Here is an 18745-nt window from a genome sequence, read left to right as displayed (position 1 = left end):
CGGACACGTGTACGAGACCGTCGACTTTGCCTTTGACGCCCAGCAGGTTCACGAACGCCCCGAAATCCTTCACCCCCGTCACACAGCCGTCATACACCTTGTATATTATCGGCTGGTCGTCGAGTTCAACAGGCGGGGGACGCTTGAAGTATTCGTCGTCGTCGTCGTCGTCGTCTTTACGTCTGCGACGCTCGGTGTGGCCGTTGCGATACCCATCCTCTCTCCCGTATTTGCCCTTTGTCGACCGGCCAAATTCATCCACATCATCTTGACCCTTGTGGGTATTGTGGGATCGAGGCGGGGTGCGCGATCTCGACCTCGAGCGATACCTGTCCCTCCGCTTGCGGTCGCTCTTGTAGCCGTTATCGTTGTTGCTGTAATCACCGTAGTAGGGACTCCTGCTCCGTTTCCTGGTGGCCCTCTCCTCCCGACCCCTACGGGGCCCCTTATCGTCTGGAGCTTCCCTCGGCTTCCCTGCCAGGCCTTCTAGCATTGCAAAGGTATCGTCCATTGCGCCCGCTTTCGCGTCGTCCTCGTTTGCCCGCTCCCTTTGCTCCTCCTCTCCCTCCCAACTGGGCTCCTTATCTGGCACAGCAAGCCCCTTGAACACACGCGCCTTCTTCTCCAGCGCATCAAAGACGTCCATATCGTCGGCACCCTCGTGCTGTCCGTCCTTCCCTTCCGCGTGCTTCTTCCCCTTCTTGTACTTGGGATGCATCGTCAACACCAACCGATCGATACTCTCCATCAAACTCCCGGGAAACTCGGCGCCCATCTCCTCGAGACTCTTCCGGAACTCGGCAAACGAGCCACATTTGAGATGCTGGTCGATGACGAATTCCGCCAGGGTCTTGTCGCTCACGCCCAGGTGGTTCTGCAGCTCGCTCGTGATACGCGACACGAGCGAAAACAGCTCCAGCGACTGTAGGTCGTCCATGGCAGCTCAGCCCACTGGGGCAGTGGAATGAAGCCGGTTGAAACGGATGGAATATCGGATAATCACTGGAAGCTATCGGCTTGAAAGGGGGGTTGACCTCGACAGGGTAGAGGGAAACCGCGGAAAATTATGTGGCGGGAGATCTGAGTTGAGGACGCTGAGGTCGCCACCGATAAGATAAGTCCATACAAATGGAAGAACATAGTTATATGTGGTTATTTTGTTATTTTGTTATTTTGTTATTTTTAATTTATGCATTTGATTTCCATGATTGAATAGAGTATATAGCGTATGATACATGTTGTACAAGTCTATTGAGTGATGGGCACCATCAGTCTTGAGTAATATACAGAAAGCCACACGCGTTCTTAGGCATTAGGTGAAGAAGACGAGACACCTCTGTCCGTCTCTTCGATGAAGGATATGTCCGGGTTGGATTCGGAGTCGAGACCGAGCGGCATCTCGTCTTCTTCGTCGGGGTCTGTGTCATCCTCGGCGAGGAGCATCTTCTGCAGGTGGATTTGCTTGGCCAGCGCGATCTGGCGCCGGAGGGAGGCGTCCTTGCGAAGCTTCAGGCTGGAGGAGAATTCGGCCAGCGCACACATCATTCGCTCCTCGACCAGTTCTTTGACGTGAGACGCGAGGGATCGGTCAGTGAAGACCCCGCCGAAGCGGAAACTCAGCCACAGGTACAAGATGAGGGACTTGTGTAGACTCTCGAGCTCGGTCATGTACGTCTTGAGGCCGGAGACGGGCTGCTCGAGCACCTCCAGGTGCAGCTCGGAAAAGTCCACGAGACGACCCCCGGCGTGCTGGGACACACATCGGATGAAAGCGGTCGCGGCCTCGCGGGCATCCGGGTCTCTCACGTACAAGGGGGCGGCCAAGAAGGTGAGGTGGTCCTCAATTCGGAGATCTGGAACGGTGTCCAGGATGGTGGCATTCATCAGCTGGTTTTGAGGCTCGCATAGGAAGAACGGCGAATTCACCCGTGCAATACCCATCACCCGCTTGACGAGGTACTGGATGGGGACGTTGCGCGGGAAGTATTCCGAGAAGCGTTGATAGACCTCATCCGGAGGGAGGATTCCCGCGGCCTGCAGAGGCGGAGGCTCGACATCCATCGCCTGGCGGATATAAGGGAGATCTACGTCCTCCAGCGCCGTCACCCAGCCCACGTTGCTGTTGTCGTCGCCCGCTTTGTTCGATCCTTGGGATTGATTAGCCGCCCGGTATCGGCCAGCACGCCCTCCGATCTGCTTGATCTCAGGCACAGTCAGGCGGACGAGGCCGCTGGCATTTCGTTTCACCAGTGTCTCGAAGATCACACGCTTGCAGCTCCTTTAGCCAGTCAGTTGGGCGCGTTGACAGCGCATACAGAGCGACCAAGAGAGCACTCACAAATTAAGACCCATGCCGATTGCGTCACTAGCAACCAAGAAATCATAGTCGTTGTTCGGGTCATTAAACAAGTTGGCCTGCTGTGTGCGGATCTCGGCTGGTAACCCTCCGTAGACGATCGCTGCGCGCCGGCCGGTCATCTTTTCGATATCGGATTTCAGCGCATGGATTCCGACCCGGGAAAACGAGACCAGGCAATCTCCCTTTTGGAGGTTATTGAGGTTACCCTTCAGACTCTGGCCAGCCACCTTCAGCGGGTTCAGTCTCTCGTAGCGGTGAATTTCGAGCTTGTCGCCCGTTAACGCAGCCAGTTCCCGGATGAGAGGCACCGATCTGGTTTCACCACAGAGGTGTAGTTCTGCTGCACGCGAGCCGAGCACCGCTCGCGTCCAGGCCCATCCCCGATGGGGGTCCGCGATCATCTGAATCTCATCTATCACGCCGACATCGTACTGGTCGGCAAAGCTCACCATCTCGACTGTGTTGCTCACAATCCTGGAGTGGCCTTCCTCCGGGAGCTTGACCTCATCGCCTGTGACCAGACTGCATGGGACACCCTTATCCTTGAACCGATGGTACACCTCCTGTGCAAGTAGACGCAGCGGTCCCGCGTAGAACCCGTTCCGACACTGCTCCAGCCGCTTCAATGCATGATATGTCTTTCCGGAGTTGGTCGGCCCAACGTGCAGATGGATTACCCGCTGCATCGAGCGAGCCTGGGGATACCACTCGGGGGGGTAGCGCAGGTCGGTAATTTTCCGGTGCTGCTCCAAATTCGGCGCCGAATAGTTGTTGGTGAATTCCTCCGCTTTATAGAGTTCCTGGAGCGCCTCCGACACTCCCTTCTGTCCTCGTTCCATGAACGCCTGCTGCAGTTGCGTTTTGGTGCTCAGCAACGACGACCATTTCCCCCTATGTCGCGATGCGTCCAGCTCGCAGGCGTTTGTGACATGGCGTTCAAACCGCGTCCATCCCGCCATCGACGGATCTTTGCGCTCGACCTCCTTCTGGAGCTCGAGAAGAGCAGACTGGACAACATCCGGGAAGGCTGGGGTAAGCGTTCTCCTCCCGAGCGATTGCGATGGCTTTTCAGCAGGGCTTTTCTCACGACCCTATTGACAATGGACAACAAAGATCAGCTTGACTTGTTCATCTCCACGCAGCTCATTCATCCCCATCGACGTCATCACGACTTACCTTCTTCCCCTTGTGCTTCAGCCTCGCTCCTTGCAGCCCCAGCGACGTCGTAAACGCCCGCTGCGCCGTAGACACCGGAGGACGGAACGCACAGAACAGGCAGACCGTGCCTCTGCTTCTCCATAGCTGCATTCCTAGATTCTTGGGTGTTCGGTCTTCAAAATTTCAGGGCACTTGAAACGCAGTCCCCGCCACCAAAACCGGGTCGACAGTCAAAATCAGACACTCTCCAGGAGACCATCGATCGAAAGCGAGAAATAACAGCCGGGTTCCACGCCACACCGTTCGTGGTTGTCGTTGTAGACCAGGCCAGAAAAAGAAACAAGATAGAAAAAAAAAGAGGTCGCCACTGAGGGCGGAAAGACTTGCTCAGGAGCTTCCGTCACGTTTATCTCCGCGGTGGGGAACAACTCGAATCTCCAGGAGTGTTCGCTACTTGGTGAATGGAGACCTGCTACGTTTCAATTTCTCCTCTGCCTGTCCTTGCGTCTGATTGTGCCTGGGCGGTTGATTTTTCTATTCTGCCCCCGTGTTATAGGTGTTCTTTCCTCTGTCTGATCCCGTGAGACCTTGGTGTTTCTGTGCCGTTCAGCCAGGATGAGCACCTCCATCATCACCATCCAGCAGGAGAGTAAGTTTGCTGCTTTGTTTGGGTCTAGACAGACTGCTGACTAGTATGTAGTTATCCTGAATACGATCCGTCATGCTGGCGGTGACGAGGTATGGCTGGCGTGGTCCTCGTTTTGGCTGATCGCGACTGACGGTGAGGGGGGGATGACATAGTGGAAAGTGTTGGTGGTGGATGAGACAAGCCGGAAATTGATCGACAATGCGGTCAAGCAGGACGATATTCTCAATCTCAATGTGACGAGTAAGGATGAGACCGGCTGGAATTGTCGTGATGGACAGACGAAGAGCTGAGACACCCCGCAGACGTGGAGCAGATCGAGCATCGACGACAGGCAAACCCGGACATGGATGCTCTGTACATCCTGTCGCCCGCTTCTCATATCGTCGACTGTTTGATGGCCGATTTCGAGAGGAGGAGATACCGGAGGGCGTTTGTAGTCTGGACGTCTAGTCAGTCATCCTTGTGTCCTGGGTCGGAGATCGCTGTTCGTTGGTTCTAACAGCACTCTTATGTGCATGAAGTCCTCGACCCTCAACTACGCAGCAGAATCGACCGTTCGCAAATGGCGCGGGACCAGATTGCAGACTTTCGAATCATGAACATCGACTTCTTCCCAAGAGAATCTCATGTGGTGACTTTCCGAGACCCGTGGAGCTTTCCGATTCTGTTCCACCCGGCGTGCAATAATCTGGTTCGGGAACATCTGCAGGGTCTTGCGCAAAAGGTGAGACAAGGGAAAGAGTATAGAAGGATACAATACAGCATACTAAACCAAGGCGTTGTAGGTGGTATCGCTATGCGCCTCGCTTGGGGAATACCCTATTATTCGATACTACCGGCCTAGAGTCCCGACTCATGAGGCCAGTGTTCTTTGCTCGCACTTGGCACGATTCGTCCAGGAAGAGATGGATCGGTTTGCTCAGTTCCAGCGAGATTTTCCGCCCCCTTCTAACCGTCCTCGTGGCGTACTGTTTGTGGTGGATCGTTCAATGGATCTCTTCTCGCCGCTGCTTCATGAATTCACGTATCAGGCCATGGTCCATGATCTGCTCCCCATCAACGATGGGGACAAAATCACGTATAAAACTGTCGTCAACCAGGGCGGTCCTAACGAAGAAGAAAAGGAGCTAGAGATCGGAGATCATGACAAGGTGTGGGTGGACTACCGCCACATGCACATGAAGGACGTCTTGGGCAAACTCGGAGAGGACTTTGCCAAGTTCCGAGCCGCCAATGCTCAGTTTGCGGACGAGTGAGTAGTAAAATCCATATTCTTGACGGGCTTTGGCTAACCTTGCATAGCGACAAGCAGGTCGATGTGGACCGGATCCAGGGCATGTTGGCTGGTCTGGCGGACTTCCAAGAAGGCAAAAACATCTACACCCTGCATCTGAACATGGCGCAAGAGTGCATGAATTACTTTCAAGACCGCAAACTTCTTGAGGTCAGCCTGGTGGAACAATGTCTCGCAACCGGTCTTGATGAGAACTACAAGAAGGTCAAACATATCGCCACACAGCTTGTACAACTGCTGGACGACGAATCCATCAATCGTCCGGATCGACTGAGACTCCTCCTGCAGTACATTATCTATCGAGGTGGTTTGCTAGCGGGAGATATCAAGAAGCTCATGGCTCACTCCCAACTACCTCCGCAGGACGGAGAGGTTGTCTACAATCTAGATCTTCTGGGCGCACGGGTCGAGAAACCGCTGAAGGACACCAAAGCCGCCGTCCCCCCGCTGTTTACCAAGCGACCGCCTTCTGCCAATCCAGAATCTGACGAGGCGAGCCTGTCCCGGTACGAGTTGAACGTGAAGCAAATGTTGGAGGAGCAGATTCGAGGCACTCTAGACACGACTACTTTTCCCTACACCAGACCGCAGAACGATGCTGCGGACGGCGCGTCGGCGGCGAACGGCATTTCGCAGGCCTCGCTGCGCAGCGCGAAGCCTACGTGGGCGCGCACTCGCTCCGCCGCGGACCAGCCGCGACAACGGATCATCGTGTTTATGGCGGGCGGGGCGACATATTCGGAGGCGCGGGCCTGCTACGAGATCTCCCAAGCGCAGGGCAAGGATGTGTTCCTAGCCACGTCACACATGCTCACCCCGAGCCTGTTCCTACGCCAGATCGGTGATCTCAGTGTCGACAAACGCCGGCTCGACATCCCCGCCGAACGGCCCAAGCCGACGGCCCCCGCGCATCTCTTCGAGAAGGATCCTCCTCCCCAGCCAGCACCACCGTCTGCAGCCTCTGCACAACCATCTCCGGCCGGTCATGCACCTCCCACGGCCGCGATGGGAAACATGTCGTTGGGCTCAAGCGGACACAACACTCCACCCTCCAGCGGCAGCCATTCGCTACCCTCTGGGGGAAAACCGAAGAAGGAAAAGAAACGGCACCATTTCTTCAAGTAAATCTCCCAAGAGCCTTATAATCTCGCAGCGTCTTCTGTTGTCTCTTTCGCCCCTCTCTCTGATTGCGTGCTACTCTTCATTCCTGTCTGCTGGTCGGCGCCCCGTGTCTCCTTGGCTGTTGCTAGCGATACCATCTCTGATCTGGATTCAAAGTGCGGTGTATAGAATTAGCAAGCTAATATTCTATTACTTGGTAAAATACTGCGTGTCTAATAAACTCGCCATGCCATCATATTCTTGTTATAGTCGTAATTCTATGCCTGGGTATCAGCCAACACTTTGTAAAAAAAAAAAAAAAAACAAACGCCGGAAAAGCAGTCTCCCTCTACTCCCCCAAATACCGCTGCACATCGTCGTTCTGAAAGAACATTTCCCGCAGTCTATCGCTCTTCTTCTGCGCCCGAGCGTACCCCATTCTCGCCTGCTTCGCATTTAACTTCTGTGTCTTCTGCACCTTCGCCGCTGGTTTAGCCTTCTCTTTCTCTCCATCGGCATGCCTCTTGATACCTAAGCCGACCGTATCGTTCTTCACCTGCGGCTTGAGAGGGTCGCGAATTCCCTCCCGACCGGGGGCGCCCAGGCCTAGCCTGCTGTCTGGATCCCAGCCGTACGCAGAGAGATAGCGTAGGCCGTGTCTCGTCCGGTCGAGATGCGAAGGTGGGTGCGAGTGTTCCAGGCAGACCTGATGGGCGAGAGATGATTCATGGGGCTTCGTTGTGGACGTCGTTCTTTTGGTGCCTTGATCATCATCTTCTTCTTCTCCTTCGTCTGCGAGAGGGAGACGGCACACTTCACATCGGCGAACTGGAGACGACAGCACAGACACAGTCTCTTTTTCCCCCTCTGCGGAGGGCTTCTCTGGTAGCACGATCGATAGGTACTTATTAGCGATCTCCGTTGCGGTTGTCGCGGGCTGGATCGAGGAGGAGGTGGTCGTAAGATGTTCCGATGATGGCACAAACTGGACTCGTTTGCGGCTGATTCCGGCACCAAAGACGCGCTGGTCTTCAAGGGGAAGGAAGTAATCTTCGTCCGTCATTTCTCTTCTTCCTTCGCAGTAGCATTGCTGCTGCTGTTGTTTATTGTAAAGCGAGTGGTTGTCGAGAAGAAAGTGGCAATCGCCGCTTAACTCCGTCCTACGTAAGCTGCTGAAGACCTGCCATCTTTCTGCGTGTCCGCTTTTTTGAACAGTTTTCCTTCCAAAGCTTCCCTCGACATGCCCATCCCTATCATCATCAAGGGGATTACCGAAGGTCTATCGTCGATCCCCCATGCGTACACCGTGCTCAAGACGGCGCCATGGGTGCTGCTGCTGGTCGCCCTGAAGATGTACTTTGGGGGAGCGCGGAATCAGTCAGAGCGACTGATGCACTCCAAGGTGGTCATGGTGACTGTATGTTTTTAGAGAACACCCTACAATTACTATACTATGGTTCTTGCTAATTGTAATAGGGCGGTACATCCGGTATTGGAGCGAGTGTTGTGCACGAACTCGCCCTGCGTGGTGCCCAGATCATTCTACTCACCCGACAGCCACCCTCGGACGGCTTCCTGGCGGAATACATCCAGGACGTACGGCAGAGGACGGGGAACCAACTCATCTACGCGGAACAGGTGGACCTATCCTCGCTGCACTCGATCCGGACCTTTGCCACGAAATGGGTTGACAATGCCCCGCCGCGCCGGCTCGACATGCTCATTCTGTGCGGCGGGCTGGCCGCCCCCTCGGCGGCGAGAGGGAAACACTCGCCCGACGGGCTCGACGAGGAGTGGCAGGTCAACTACCTGGCTAATTTCCATCTGCTGAGCATCCTTAGCCCTGCGTTAAGGGTGCAGCCGCCCGACCGGGACGTGCGGATCATTTTCACCACGTGTTCGAGCTACATCGGAGCCAAATATGACCTGAAACAAATCACGGACCGCCGGCCGGGAACAAATGGAAAGGGGAATACCAATAAGAAGAAGAAGAATGAATCTGCGAAGAAGGAGGAGGAGAATACCCCCGTCCTTCCCTCCAAGGCCAACATCTTCGGCCTGAGCAAGCTCGCCCTAATGATCTTCGCGCAATCCTTCCAGAAACACCTCAACGCCTACGCCCGCCCGGACAAATTCCCGCCCAACGCGCGCATCCTGGTCGTGAACCCGGGCCTATGTCGCACACCCGGCACGCGCCGCTGGCTGACGGGCGGCACGCTCTGGGGGCTCCTGGTCTACCTGCTCACCTGGCCGTTGTGGTGGCTGGTGCTCAAGTCCCCGCAGCAGGGGGCGCAGAGTATCCTGTTCGCGGCGATGGAGGCCCGGTTTGGTCGCGGCGCGGGCGGCTACATGATCAAGGAGTGCGTGGAGGTCGATGTGGCGCGCACAGAGGTGAAAGACGAGAAGCTTGCAGAGGAGCTGTGGAAGGTTAGCGAGGCGCAGATCACCGAGGCCGAGAAGACGGCCGCTCTGAAACGGGCGGCCGACAAGGCTGCTACGAAGGAGAAAACCGACGACAAGAACCAAGAAAGCCAGGGGTCGAAAGAGCAGACGGCCGGATCGAGACGGAACCGGAAAAAGGCAGCTTGAGAGATAGAAAACTAAAGACATACAGCATACCAATGTAGAATCTAATCACCTATACATTTGAAATTATCTACGCTCAAGTTTAACTGCATGGCATGCGTTAATCATCTAAATTGAAGGTTTGCCTTCACGCTGGTATCTTTTTCTTCTTTTTTTTATTCCCTCCTTCACTGCTTCAGCTTCTCCAGCAAGGTCGCCGGCGGCTGCTGTCTGTATCCCTCCGGGTTGTTCTCGGTCCAGAGCCACAGATCCTCACACGCCTGCTCGAGGGTACGCTCGGCCTTCCAGCCGAGCTCTTCGTTGGCCCGCGTAGGGTTGGCAGTCAGGTTGAGGACGTCGCCCGCGCGGCGGGGGGCCACAGTGTAGGGGAGGTCCCGTCCCACGGCGGCAGAGAAGGCGCGGATCATCTCGTAGACGGTGCTGCCCTTACCCGTGCCCAGGTTCCAGGCACGCACACCCGGGTTTTTGGCGCGCAGGTAGTTGAGCGCCTTGAGGTGGCCGTCCGCCAGATCAAGGATGTGGATGTAGTCGCGGATGGCGGTACCGTCGTGAGAGGCATAATCTATTAAGAGGTATATTAGTATATTTGGATAAGATATTGTTTGTTTGTTTTTTTTTTTTTTTTTTTTTTAGGTGGAAAACCTACCATCGCCAAACACGAGCAGCTTCTCCCGCTTGCCCGTGGCGACCTGCGCCAGCAGAGGGAGCAGGTTGTAAGGGACACCCTGGGGGTCCTCACCCATGATGCCGCTAGGATGGGCACCGGCAGGGTTGAAGTAGCGCAGCAGGGCACCGTTCCACTTCTCGGCCTCGGCGGCGTTGCCGGCCTTGATGGCATTGTTGCGCTGGGCGTTGATGACGTCGGTGATGGCGGTCTCGACGGCAAACTTGGTGTTCCCGTACGGGTTTGTCGGCCCCAGAGGACAGTGCTCGGGGATGGGGATCATGTCCGGGAAGCGGGTGGCGTCGCCGTAGACGGTGGCCGAGCTGGAGAAGACAATGTTGGTGACATTGTGGCGCACCATGGAGCGCAGCAGGCAGATGGTGCCGTAGACGTTGACCTGGTAATAGTCCAGCGGGCGCTCGCCAGACTCCCCCACGGCCTTGAGCGCCGCGAAATGGATGACACTGTCGATGTCCGGGTGCGCCTCGAACACGCGGTCAAACGCGGCCTCGTCCGTCACGTCCAGCTGCGCGAACTCGGCCTTCTTCCCGCAGATCAGCTCGATGCGGCGCAGGGCCTCCGCCGACGAGTTGTACAAGTTGTCGGCCACAACCACCTTGTAGCCCGCCTCCAGCAGGGCGAGGGTGGTGAAGGAGCCAATGTAGCCCGTACCACTATAGAGGAGGGTTCAAGTATTAGTATGAGCGAGGTCTCCGACAACCCGGCAAATGGAGAATGAAGCAGAACTTACCCGGTGACGAGAACAGAGCCGGTAGACATGATGAAATTGAGGATCACAGAGGCAGTAGATGAGCAGTAGATGAGCAAACAATGGTTGAAAGGGAGAAGGAGAGAAGAGGAAGACGAGGACGAGGGGGAAATCGGAAGAGGGAGGAGGCGGGGTGGGATTCTCAGGCACTCAGGCAGACATAAACAGTAGGCGTTGCTACAGCTTACAGGATTTACTCTGTACAGACCACAACAGACCACTTTTACTGGTATTACTCCTTTGATTAGTCTGGTTTAGTAACTACTACTTACTATCACTATATGCCAAGCATCGTATGTCATTAGGATAAACTGCTACGTTGCAACTACTACATGTCTTGAAGCTCAACACGATCATCATCCGATGGCGCTCAGGACGGGACGCCATGTTTCAGCTGGTCCCACTGGCTCCGTAGCAATCACAGTTGAACCCTGGGCCTGTGTGGTAATATGTAGTAGGAAGTGTATGTGAGAATGGACTGGAGTGACGCCTTTTGGACGGTGGATACGACTGAGCCGTACTACCTTGTAGTGGACAGATTGTGGACAGATTGTGGAAGACAAGAGGCCCGATCTGTCGGTTAATATGGCCACTATGGCGTATGGCTTGATTGCTAGATATAATAGCCGATATTGACAGGGGGGGAAGGTTGACTGGAGAAGTGAAGGTACATTGACATAGGTATTTATTAGGCTACAGACATTGCCTGACAGATACATCCTGCCCCGGTGTCAGAAAAACACTCACTGACAGACAGGGCCGTTACGCAGGGAGGGATCGAATTTCCCTGATGACCGGATATTAGCATGAAGACCCAGATGACAGATAGATAGATACATTTTTTTTAATGTAAAAAAAAAAAAAAGCAGAGCGTGCCAATGGAAGACATCAATAGGGTGGTGGGCAGTAGGATGTCCCTGCGTTGGCAGAGAGAATATAAGTCTCATGCGAAAAAGGTTCAACGTAATAACTAGGTGGCGTCTATCCCAAAAGCTCAACGTCGAGCCCAATGGCGCGCATAAACAGGTTGACGTTGCCTAGTCGTTGACTCGACATATCGGCGGGGAGGGTTTTGCTATATGCCACCGTCTCCATCACACGGTCCCTGATGGGTCAGTATAAAGAAAATAGAGTAAAAGGAGAAGAAGAAAGAAGAAGAAAGAAAGAAAAACTCACTTGACTGCAATCACTAGACGTTGCTGTTGTTCTGGGCTGGCGCCGATACCGATGGCAGCCAGGAACTGCCAGACGTACATGTCGTCGCCTGCGTTGATCGCGCCGGGGAAGATATCCGCCAGAATGGGCTCGAGAGTGTCGAAAAGGACGTTGAATTTGTCCACCCACTGCTGCCAGTCGCGCTCCGCCGCCTGACCAGCCTCCTTGACGATCTCGGCCCGGCTGAGCAGCATGGTCAGGATGCCGAGGCCGATCCGCGTCTTGGCCACCACCTGCACCTGCGTCTGGGCGATCACCAGGCCCAGCAGGCCGATGATGATGTTGAAGGGTGCCTCGTTCACATACCCAAGGAGGCTGGGCATCACGGCCTGCGAGAAGAGTTCGATCGCCTCCCGCACCGCCGGCGGGGGTTGGACCTCCCCGGGTACCGGGTGCGCACGGCGCACCACATCCAGCGCATCCAGGTGCACGACAATCATGGTGAGGATGGTCACGCGTTGCTCCTGGTCGATATGGCGGAAGATGCGCGGGATCGCCTTCTTACCCTTCGGGTATGAGAGGAAGGCGATAAAGGGGTGCGGCGTCGTCGCGCCGGGAACAATGGGCTCCATCACCTTAAGCGCCTGCCACAGCTTCTGGTTGAGCGCCTGGATCTTCTGCCGCCACTCCAGATGCCGCTGGATGGCCTCCGGGTCGTTCTCCTCCGGTGGCGGCGGCATGGTGCGCTCCATGTCCTCCATCATCATCAGGGCATCATAGACGTTCTCGACATTCGTCAGTATCGATTTGCGGTCGCTCACTGACAGTTCCGTGTGAGGCTTCTTGTGAACCGGCTTGATCCCGTCCGCGCTGTCGGGCCGCTTGATGTTGAGGATGGCCTTGGGTGCCTTGGCGTTGCTGAACGAGATCTTACCCAGGCTGCCCTCAATGATCAGCTGCTTGTTTTTCGGCTTTGCCTTGGCGGCTTCCACCGCCCGCTGCACCTGTTGCTGCATGCGCTGCATGTGATTGTCTGCGCTCTGGAACTGTCGCCGACCGCCGTGGCTGCTTGGCCGGTTGCCCGTCTGGAAGAGATACGTCTGCGCGAAATGTCCCAGCGGCTGATGCGGGTGCTGGCGAGGAGCACCTCGGATCTGGCTGTACACCTGATAGTAAAAATCCTCCGACAGAATGGCCTCCGGGTCCGAATCTCCCATGTTACCGGCCGCGGCCACCAACTGCTGCAGCTGAATCCGAGTGATGAAATTCTTGTCCTGGGGCGTCATCAGCCCATTGCCCTTGGAGAGCAGAAAGATTTTGTGGTTCCGCTTGGCGCGCTTAGCGTCTTCTACCAGGTATGCCACGCGTTGCTTCTCCGTCAGGTTCATCAGCTGTTGCGGGTTGGTGATCATTGGCAGAGCGCCGTTAGATCCGCGAGCCGCGTGCTGTGGCTGCTGAGTGCCTCGCGGGGGTTGCGCGACCTGCTGAGGGGCATTCTGGGCGGGCATAGCATGCATCGACGCTGCGGGGGGTACATGCGCGTGCATGGAATGTGGTTCCGGCATCATCTGCGGCTGGTGGTGCATCATCTGCTTCGAAGGTAGGCCAGAATTGGCAAACTGAGCCTGCTGCTGCTGATACTGTTGTTCGAGTCGCAACAGCTCGGCGGGGGGAAGCTGGGGGAAGCCGTCAGGGAGTACCGGCATCTGCGGGGGTCGTTGCAGCTGCTGAGGGAATTCCGGGGCCCGGGAGACAGCCGGAGGGGCCATCTGGGGACGTTGCACCTGGTTACGAAGCTGCGCTTCCACCTCCTCCAGACTCATCATCTTCCTCGCCTGCTGCATCGTCATGATCGCCTGGGCAGCGGGGGCGGGGGCGGGGGCGACCGGCTCAACAACGGCCGGGTGTTTCTGCGTGTAGCCCCAAACGCTTGACTTGGCCTGCAGATCTGGAATGAAATCGGGGTCACTGTATTTCTCATAACCGGTACGCCGGGCCTTTTGCATGCTCGCCGTCGCCGTGGCTGTCGCCGCCGCTACAGGAGCAGCCGCCACGGCGCTCGTCCCGGCGACAGCCTGAGGATGCTGCAAGCTGTAGCGAACCTGCTCCTCGCCGATCACATCTGACACCTGCGCGGTTCTTCCAAAGAAGTCAAAGTCTTTGCCCACGGGGGCGCTGTCGCCGCCGCCGCCGCCGCCGCCGCCACCAAAGGTATCGTCGTTGAAGGCATCCTGGTCATCGTCGAGTTGGTCGCCCAGTCCGTCGTACGTATCTTCGAAATCAATCCTATAACCCAGTCAAACCGTCAGCAAGCTCTATCTCCCTCCCCTCATGACGTTCTAGAGAGTCTCACGCGTCGTCGTCGTCGTCGTCGTGGCGGGCGTCCAGCTGGGCGCGAGCGACCTCCGCAAAGGGGTCGGGGGTCTCAAAAATTCCCCGGTTGCCGCCGGGTCTATCACCCGGCAGCGTCGTGTCGAATCCGAAGAACGACATGTCGCCAGAGAAGGGAGATGGACGAAGACAAGAGACAGCGAGAGCGCGGAGGGGCGCAGAATCGCACGATGGAGAAAGTTGGCGTTGATAGCAGAAGCGAAGGCCCGTGCATGATGCCTGAGGCAGACAACTTTCCACCCAGCTGGTACCCTATAGTTACTCCATACTGCATATGTCTCACAGCATGGAATAAGAATATCTATTATTATATCTATGGTTTTATTTCCTCTTCTACTGTCTATATCCATTTTCAATACTGTTTACTTCTGATTCTAGTCGCCTATGAAGAATAGTCCGATATGCCTCACACTGCCACGTAATGCTCTCTAGAGTCAGAATACCCTAAATTAATAGGCAACCAGAGCATCTTTACCTGATCTTAACTGTCTCAGAGTTAAATACTACTATACTCCTTTTAAATAGTTGACTAACTAAGTGAAGAATGCGTAATCAAATAGAAGGCAGTCAATAATAGATGGTTCAGAAACACAGTTGCCGCAAACGTCTTGCGTGGCTTATGGGACTAGCCCACGACTACCATATTCTTATTATTAGGTACAAGGGGAATTTATCTCTTCAGGCTCACCAAACCCTTCTTTTTTTTTTCTCACACAACCCCTTTATGATTCTCCTCTCGTTTATTCTTTGATCTTATACAGTTTAATTCCTTGTGTCACCGTGTGACGGTGTTGCTGTCTGACTGCAGTTCCGGGGCGCTCGTATCGTGTCCTCGAGCCTTCGTTGCCTCTCTAGACCTGCCTGGTGAGATAGTCCAGACCGTCGACCGCCTGGAGGAAGGAACAGGCAAGGAGAAGACAGCAAGACAGTGAAAACGAAGCGGAATCCGTACTCTGCATATTTCACTCGTTTTTCAGCAGAACCTTTGATTCGAGACTGCGAGACTGCTCGTTAGCCAGGCTGCCTGCGACCGACGCCTCCTTTGCTCATCCTGGTCTGCCATCAGACGAACGGCTCGTTAAACCGCCATCATGTCGTCTGGTCCGGCGAGGTATATGCGGTACCTGCTATTTGCAGTGATGGTAAGTCTATATTCCCTTGAAAAAAAATAATGTCGGGATGTTACGTCGTGTGGCTTTTGCTGATCCTGGCCCGATGTAGGGGTTAGCGGTCTTTTTCTTCATCTCGCGATCCTCCATACCGCTCGACACGGCGAGCTTAGGCTCGCGTCTCAATCAGGCGACGCTCAAGACCCCTCCCTCATCGCCCGCCAGCGATTCGACGGTGCAAAATGACGCCGGATCGGCTGCGGCGGTGGTGAAGGAGCCCTCCACGGGTGGCTCAAGCAGCGCTGGCGCTCGCCCCGTAGGGGCAGAAGACCGTGTGAATGCGACCTTTGTGACGTTGGCGCGCAATACAGACGTGTGGGAGATTGCCAAGTCGATCCGGCAGGTCGAGGATCGCTTTAACCGGGAGTACCACTACGACTGGGTGTTTCTGAACGACAAGCCCTTTAACGACGAATTCAAGAAGATCACCACGGCGCTGGTCTCGGGCAAGACATACTATGGGCTTATCCCTGAGGAACACTGGTCGTACCCGGAATGGATTGACCAGGACAAGGCCAAGAAGGTCCGCGAGGAGATGGGCCGCCGCAAGATTATCTACGGCGATTCCGAGAGCTATCGGCACATGTGCCGGTACGAGTCTGGCTTCTTCTTCCGTCACCCGCTGATGCTCAACTACGAGTATTACTGGCGCGTGGAGCCCAGCATCGAACTCTACTGCGACATCAGCTTCGACCCGTTCAAGTACATGAAGGAGAACAAGAAGAAGTACAGCTTCGTACTTAGTCTGTACGAGTACTACGATACCATCCCCACCCTCTGGGACAGCGTCAAGAAATTCGTGGCCAATCATCCCGAGCACATTGCTGAGGACAACTCCATGGGCTTTTTGAGTGACGACGGAGGGAAGACCTACAACAAGTGCCACTTTGTACGTACCTCTTTTGACCCTTTTCCAATTCCAAGAGGTTTCCTCTGCTGACTGTCTAGTGGTCCAACTTTGAGATCGGCAGCCTGGAGTGGCTGAGATCGAAAGAGTACATCGACTACTTTTCCTCCCTCGACCAGGACGGCGGCTTCTTCTACGAGCGTTGGGGCGACGCCCCGGTGCACTCCATCGCCGCGGGCCTCATGCTCAAGAAGGAAGAGATTCACTTCTTCAACGAGATCGCCTACTACCACGTCCCCTTCACCCACTGTCCTACCGGCGAACAGACGCGGCTGGATCTGAAATGCTCCTGCAATCCCAAAGACAACTTTGACTGGAAGGGCTATTCTTGTGAGTCTCTTTCTTTCTTTCTTTCTTTCTTTCTTTCTCTCTCTCCATAGAAAAAAAAAACATAAACTGACCATCAGGCACGTCGCGATACTTCCATATCAACGACATACAGAAGCCCGATGGCTACCAGGACGAACAGGATTGACTAGCTATTCTTCGACGCGGCGGTCTTGTTCTCCTTCTCCTTCTTTTCACCTTTGGGATCTGTGTGCGATCCGGTGTCCGCACGCGCATTCTGCGCCGGTTGCGCGGCGTGCGAACCCACAAGCGCGTGCGAGTCATTGCCGTCACTGATCCGGAAACGAAATTTTTCAAAATATAGTCTTGTTTATTCTAGGATGGCAGGCTCAGAGGCTTTATTTTTTTTTATACCTACCTACCTGCTCATTTTTTTGTCAGGAGTCTTTGCAGGACAGTACCGGATGTATTCTATTTTTTTTTTTTCAATTATCATGAACAATCCCATTGAACAATATAGTGATAATGTACATGTAGAACTAAAGAAACAAATTAACTCTTGACGAATTAGTCCTTCTTGGGCTTCTTCGTGCCGTACTTGGACCGACTCGTCAACCGGTTTCCAACGCCGCCCTAAGCGTTAGTTAGCAGGCAAATAATGGACAGGTAGAATAGAATGAAGGAAAACGTACCAAGTCCATTGAGCCACGAACAAGAGTATACTTCACACCAGGACAATCCTGCGCACGTCCACCGCGGACCAGGACAACGGAATGCTGCTGGACATTATGGCCTGAGATGTAAGTAACCATCCAACCATTCAAATGGCGCCCCGGGGGGGGGAAATGGGAATACCTTCGCCCGGAATATAAGCGGTGATGACCTTCCCTGTACTAAGCCTAATACGCGCCGTCTTGCGTTCACCAGAGTTGGGCTTCTTGGGTTTCGTGATACCGGTCTTCAAGCAGACGCCCTTCAGCTGCGGCATGTACGCCAGCGCGGGGGAGCGCGAGCGGCGGGTACGCTGGGATTTCCGACATCCACGTCTGACCTGGTTATATGTTGCCAGGTGCGAAGGGGTGGAGGAGAAGCAGCGGGCCGAGGCAGCCGTCGTGGCGGCGAGGATGGCGGACTGGGAGCGGAGGACGGGGTGGAAGGAGGGTCGGGAACGATGAAGCAGTAGGGTAGGTGTTTGGATTTGCGGTTTCGGGAGGGCGAATACTGCCCTCGTGGAAGGGGCTGGGACGAGCGTCCGCAGGGCGCGAAGAGCTAGCGTCGAGAATGGCGGCATGGTGGGTTGAATTGATGCTTTTCTATGCAAGATTGCCAGGCCGAGAAGGAAGTCGCGGAGGGAAATATTGGATGTCATGTGACATTGCGAGAGTGGTCTGTCTGCGTACCCGTAGGAGCTACGTTGCCAGCTGCCTGCCTACAGTATCTTGATCTTGACTACTCCGCACCTCTTACAATCTAACTTGACCTTTTCTACTCATCTTCTTCCTCATATCCTCATCCAACAATCCAACAATCATAATGGTGAATAAACTTCTAAATTTATTTCCCAAGATAGCGAGTTAACAAGACACAGTCCCTCCGCTTCATCCCCGGTCCCAACCACGCCTCGCAAACGAGCAACACGACTCTCCGCTCCAACGAGCCCGTCTCCCTCCCACACCCATCCAAGGGCGCCCCCTCGGCGCCAGGCCTCCCCGATACCCTCCGCAACAACATCACGCTCGCTGCTCCGCGCGGCCCGCCCTCCTCGCAACCCTCGACTGCTGTCTCGAACCATCCGCTCGAAGCTCGCCTGCTCGCCTGGCGCGCCACCCATGACGCCATGAAGATGGAGTCCCTGCGTCGTACGTACGGAATTGCAGAGCCTGTCCGTCGCGGCATGGAGCTGAAGATTGTTCGGGATGGGACTTTCCGGCCCATGATGCTGGGGAACGCCGGAAATCTCCATGAGGATATCTTGGTTCTTGGCGGGAGGGAGGCGGAGCTCGCCTGGGAGGATATTTATACCGGTATTCTTCTACATATATATATATATATGTGTGTGTGTTACTAACTTTTTAGGCGACGAATTCCGGGAACCGCCTACTCTACACGATGAAATGGAAAAGCGACTGCGCATGGATTGGTAGAGGGGGGGTTGAGAATAGATAGCTACGGGTAGATAATGACATTGCCCTTGCACTGATTCATCTTGATCGAATTGTCCCGGTCCGTAATTGCCAGATTGATTTGTCTGGCTA

General features: G+C 55.0%; 9 protein-coding genes across 9 annotated transcripts; 4 read left to right on the top strand and 5 right to left on the bottom strand.

Annotated features, from left to right (window-relative positions):
- Positions 1-1187: 1187 nt before the first annotated feature.
- Positions 1188-3825, bottom strand: ASPZODRAFT_126771 (hypothetical protein). Its single transcript, XM_022721576.1, has 3 exons — positions 3536-3825; positions 2339-3450; positions 1188-2278 (listed from the first exon to the last, which is right to left on the bottom strand). Exons 1-3 carry the CDS (start codon positions 3665-3667, stop codon positions 1306-1308), a joined length of 2217 nt encoding a protein of 738 aa, XP_022585334.1. The 5' UTR covers positions 3668-3825; the 3' UTR covers positions 1188-1305.
- A 113-nt stretch (positions 3826-3938) lies between these two features.
- ASPZODRAFT_106723 (hypothetical protein) lies at positions 3939-6813 on the top strand. The gene is made up of 7 exons (XM_022720935.1): positions 3939-4166; positions 4218-4255; positions 4319-4406; positions 4469-4615; positions 4688-4890; positions 4952-5418; positions 5469-6813. Exons 1-7 carry the CDS (start codon positions 4133-4135, stop codon positions 6583-6585), a joined length of 2094 nt encoding a protein of 697 aa, XP_022585333.1. The 5' UTR covers positions 3939-4132; the 3' UTR covers positions 6586-6813.
- A 55-nt stretch (positions 6814-6868) lies between these two features.
- Positions 6869-7667, bottom strand: ASPZODRAFT_126769 (hypothetical protein). The gene has a single exon (XM_022721575.1). It carries the CDS (start codon positions 7622-7624, stop codon positions 6911-6913), a length of 714 nt encoding a protein of 237 aa, XP_022585332.1. The 5' UTR covers positions 7625-7667; the 3' UTR covers positions 6869-6910.
- On the top strand, positions 7644-9235 carry ASPZODRAFT_86463 (hypothetical protein). Its single transcript, XM_022730288.1, has 2 exons — positions 7644-7978; positions 8038-9235. Exons 1-2 carry the CDS (start codon positions 7802-7804, stop codon positions 9148-9150), a joined length of 1290 nt encoding a protein of 429 aa, XP_022585331.1. The 5' UTR covers positions 7644-7801; the 3' UTR covers positions 9151-9235.
- Positions 9236-9314: 79 nt separating this feature from the next.
- ASPZODRAFT_137955 (hypothetical protein) lies at positions 9315-10591 on the bottom strand (the record flags this gene model as incomplete). The annotated part of the gene is made up of 3 exons (XM_022724403.1): positions 9315-9709; positions 9794-10485; positions 10563-10591. 3 exons carry the CDS (start codon positions 10589-10591, stop codon positions 9315-9317), a joined length of 1116 nt encoding a protein of 371 aa, XP_022585330.1.
- Positions 10592-11561: 970 nt separating this feature from the next.
- On the bottom strand, positions 11562-14228 carry ASPZODRAFT_11666 (hypothetical protein; the record flags this gene model as incomplete). The annotated part of the gene is made up of 3 exons (XM_022721145.1): positions 11562-11685; positions 11757-14021; positions 14089-14228. 3 exons carry the CDS (start codon positions 14226-14228, stop codon positions 11562-11564), a joined length of 2529 nt encoding a protein of 842 aa, XP_022585329.1.
- A 989-nt stretch (positions 14229-15217) lies between these two features.
- ASPZODRAFT_11665 (hypothetical protein) lies at positions 15218-16677 on the top strand (the record flags this gene model as incomplete). Its single annotated transcript, XM_022721143.1, has 4 exons — positions 15218-15268; positions 15348-16184; positions 16244-16532; positions 16610-16677. The coding sequence occupies 4 exons, from the start codon at positions 15218-15220 to the stop codon at positions 16675-16677; spliced, it is 1245 nt and encodes a 414-aa protein (XP_022585328.1).
- Positions 16678-17057: 380 nt separating this feature from the next.
- ASPZODRAFT_126765 (hypothetical protein) lies at positions 17058-17796 on the bottom strand (the record flags this gene model as incomplete). Its single annotated transcript, XM_022721574.1, has 3 exons — positions 17346-17796; positions 17183-17283; positions 17058-17123 (listed from the first exon to the last, which is right to left on the bottom strand). The coding sequence occupies exons 1-3, from the start codon at positions 17779-17781 to the stop codon at positions 17058-17060; spliced, it is 603 nt and encodes a 200-aa protein (XP_022585327.1). The 5' UTR covers positions 17782-17796.
- A 205-nt stretch (positions 17797-18001) lies between these two features.
- Positions 18002-18648, top strand: ASPZODRAFT_126764 (hypothetical protein). The gene is made up of 3 exons (XM_022721573.1): positions 18002-18026; positions 18079-18514; positions 18567-18648. The coding sequence occupies exons 1-3, from the start codon at positions 18024-18026 to the stop codon at positions 18632-18634; spliced, it is 507 nt and encodes a 168-aa protein (XP_022585326.1). The 5' UTR covers positions 18002-18023; the 3' UTR covers positions 18635-18648.
- Positions 18649-18745: the final 97 nt, after the last annotated feature.

Source organism: Penicilliopsis zonata, assembly GCF_001890105.1.
Source record: "Penicilliopsis zonata CBS 506.65 unplaced genomic scaffold ASPZOscaffold_1, whole genome shotgun sequence".
In the NCBI taxonomy this organism is placed as follows: domain Eukaryota; kingdom Fungi; phylum Ascomycota; class Eurotiomycetes; order Eurotiales; family Aspergillaceae; genus Penicilliopsis; species Penicilliopsis zonata.
The sequence above is the reverse complement of the archived record's forward strand: the minus strand, read 5'-3'. Positions and strand labels throughout refer to the sequence as shown.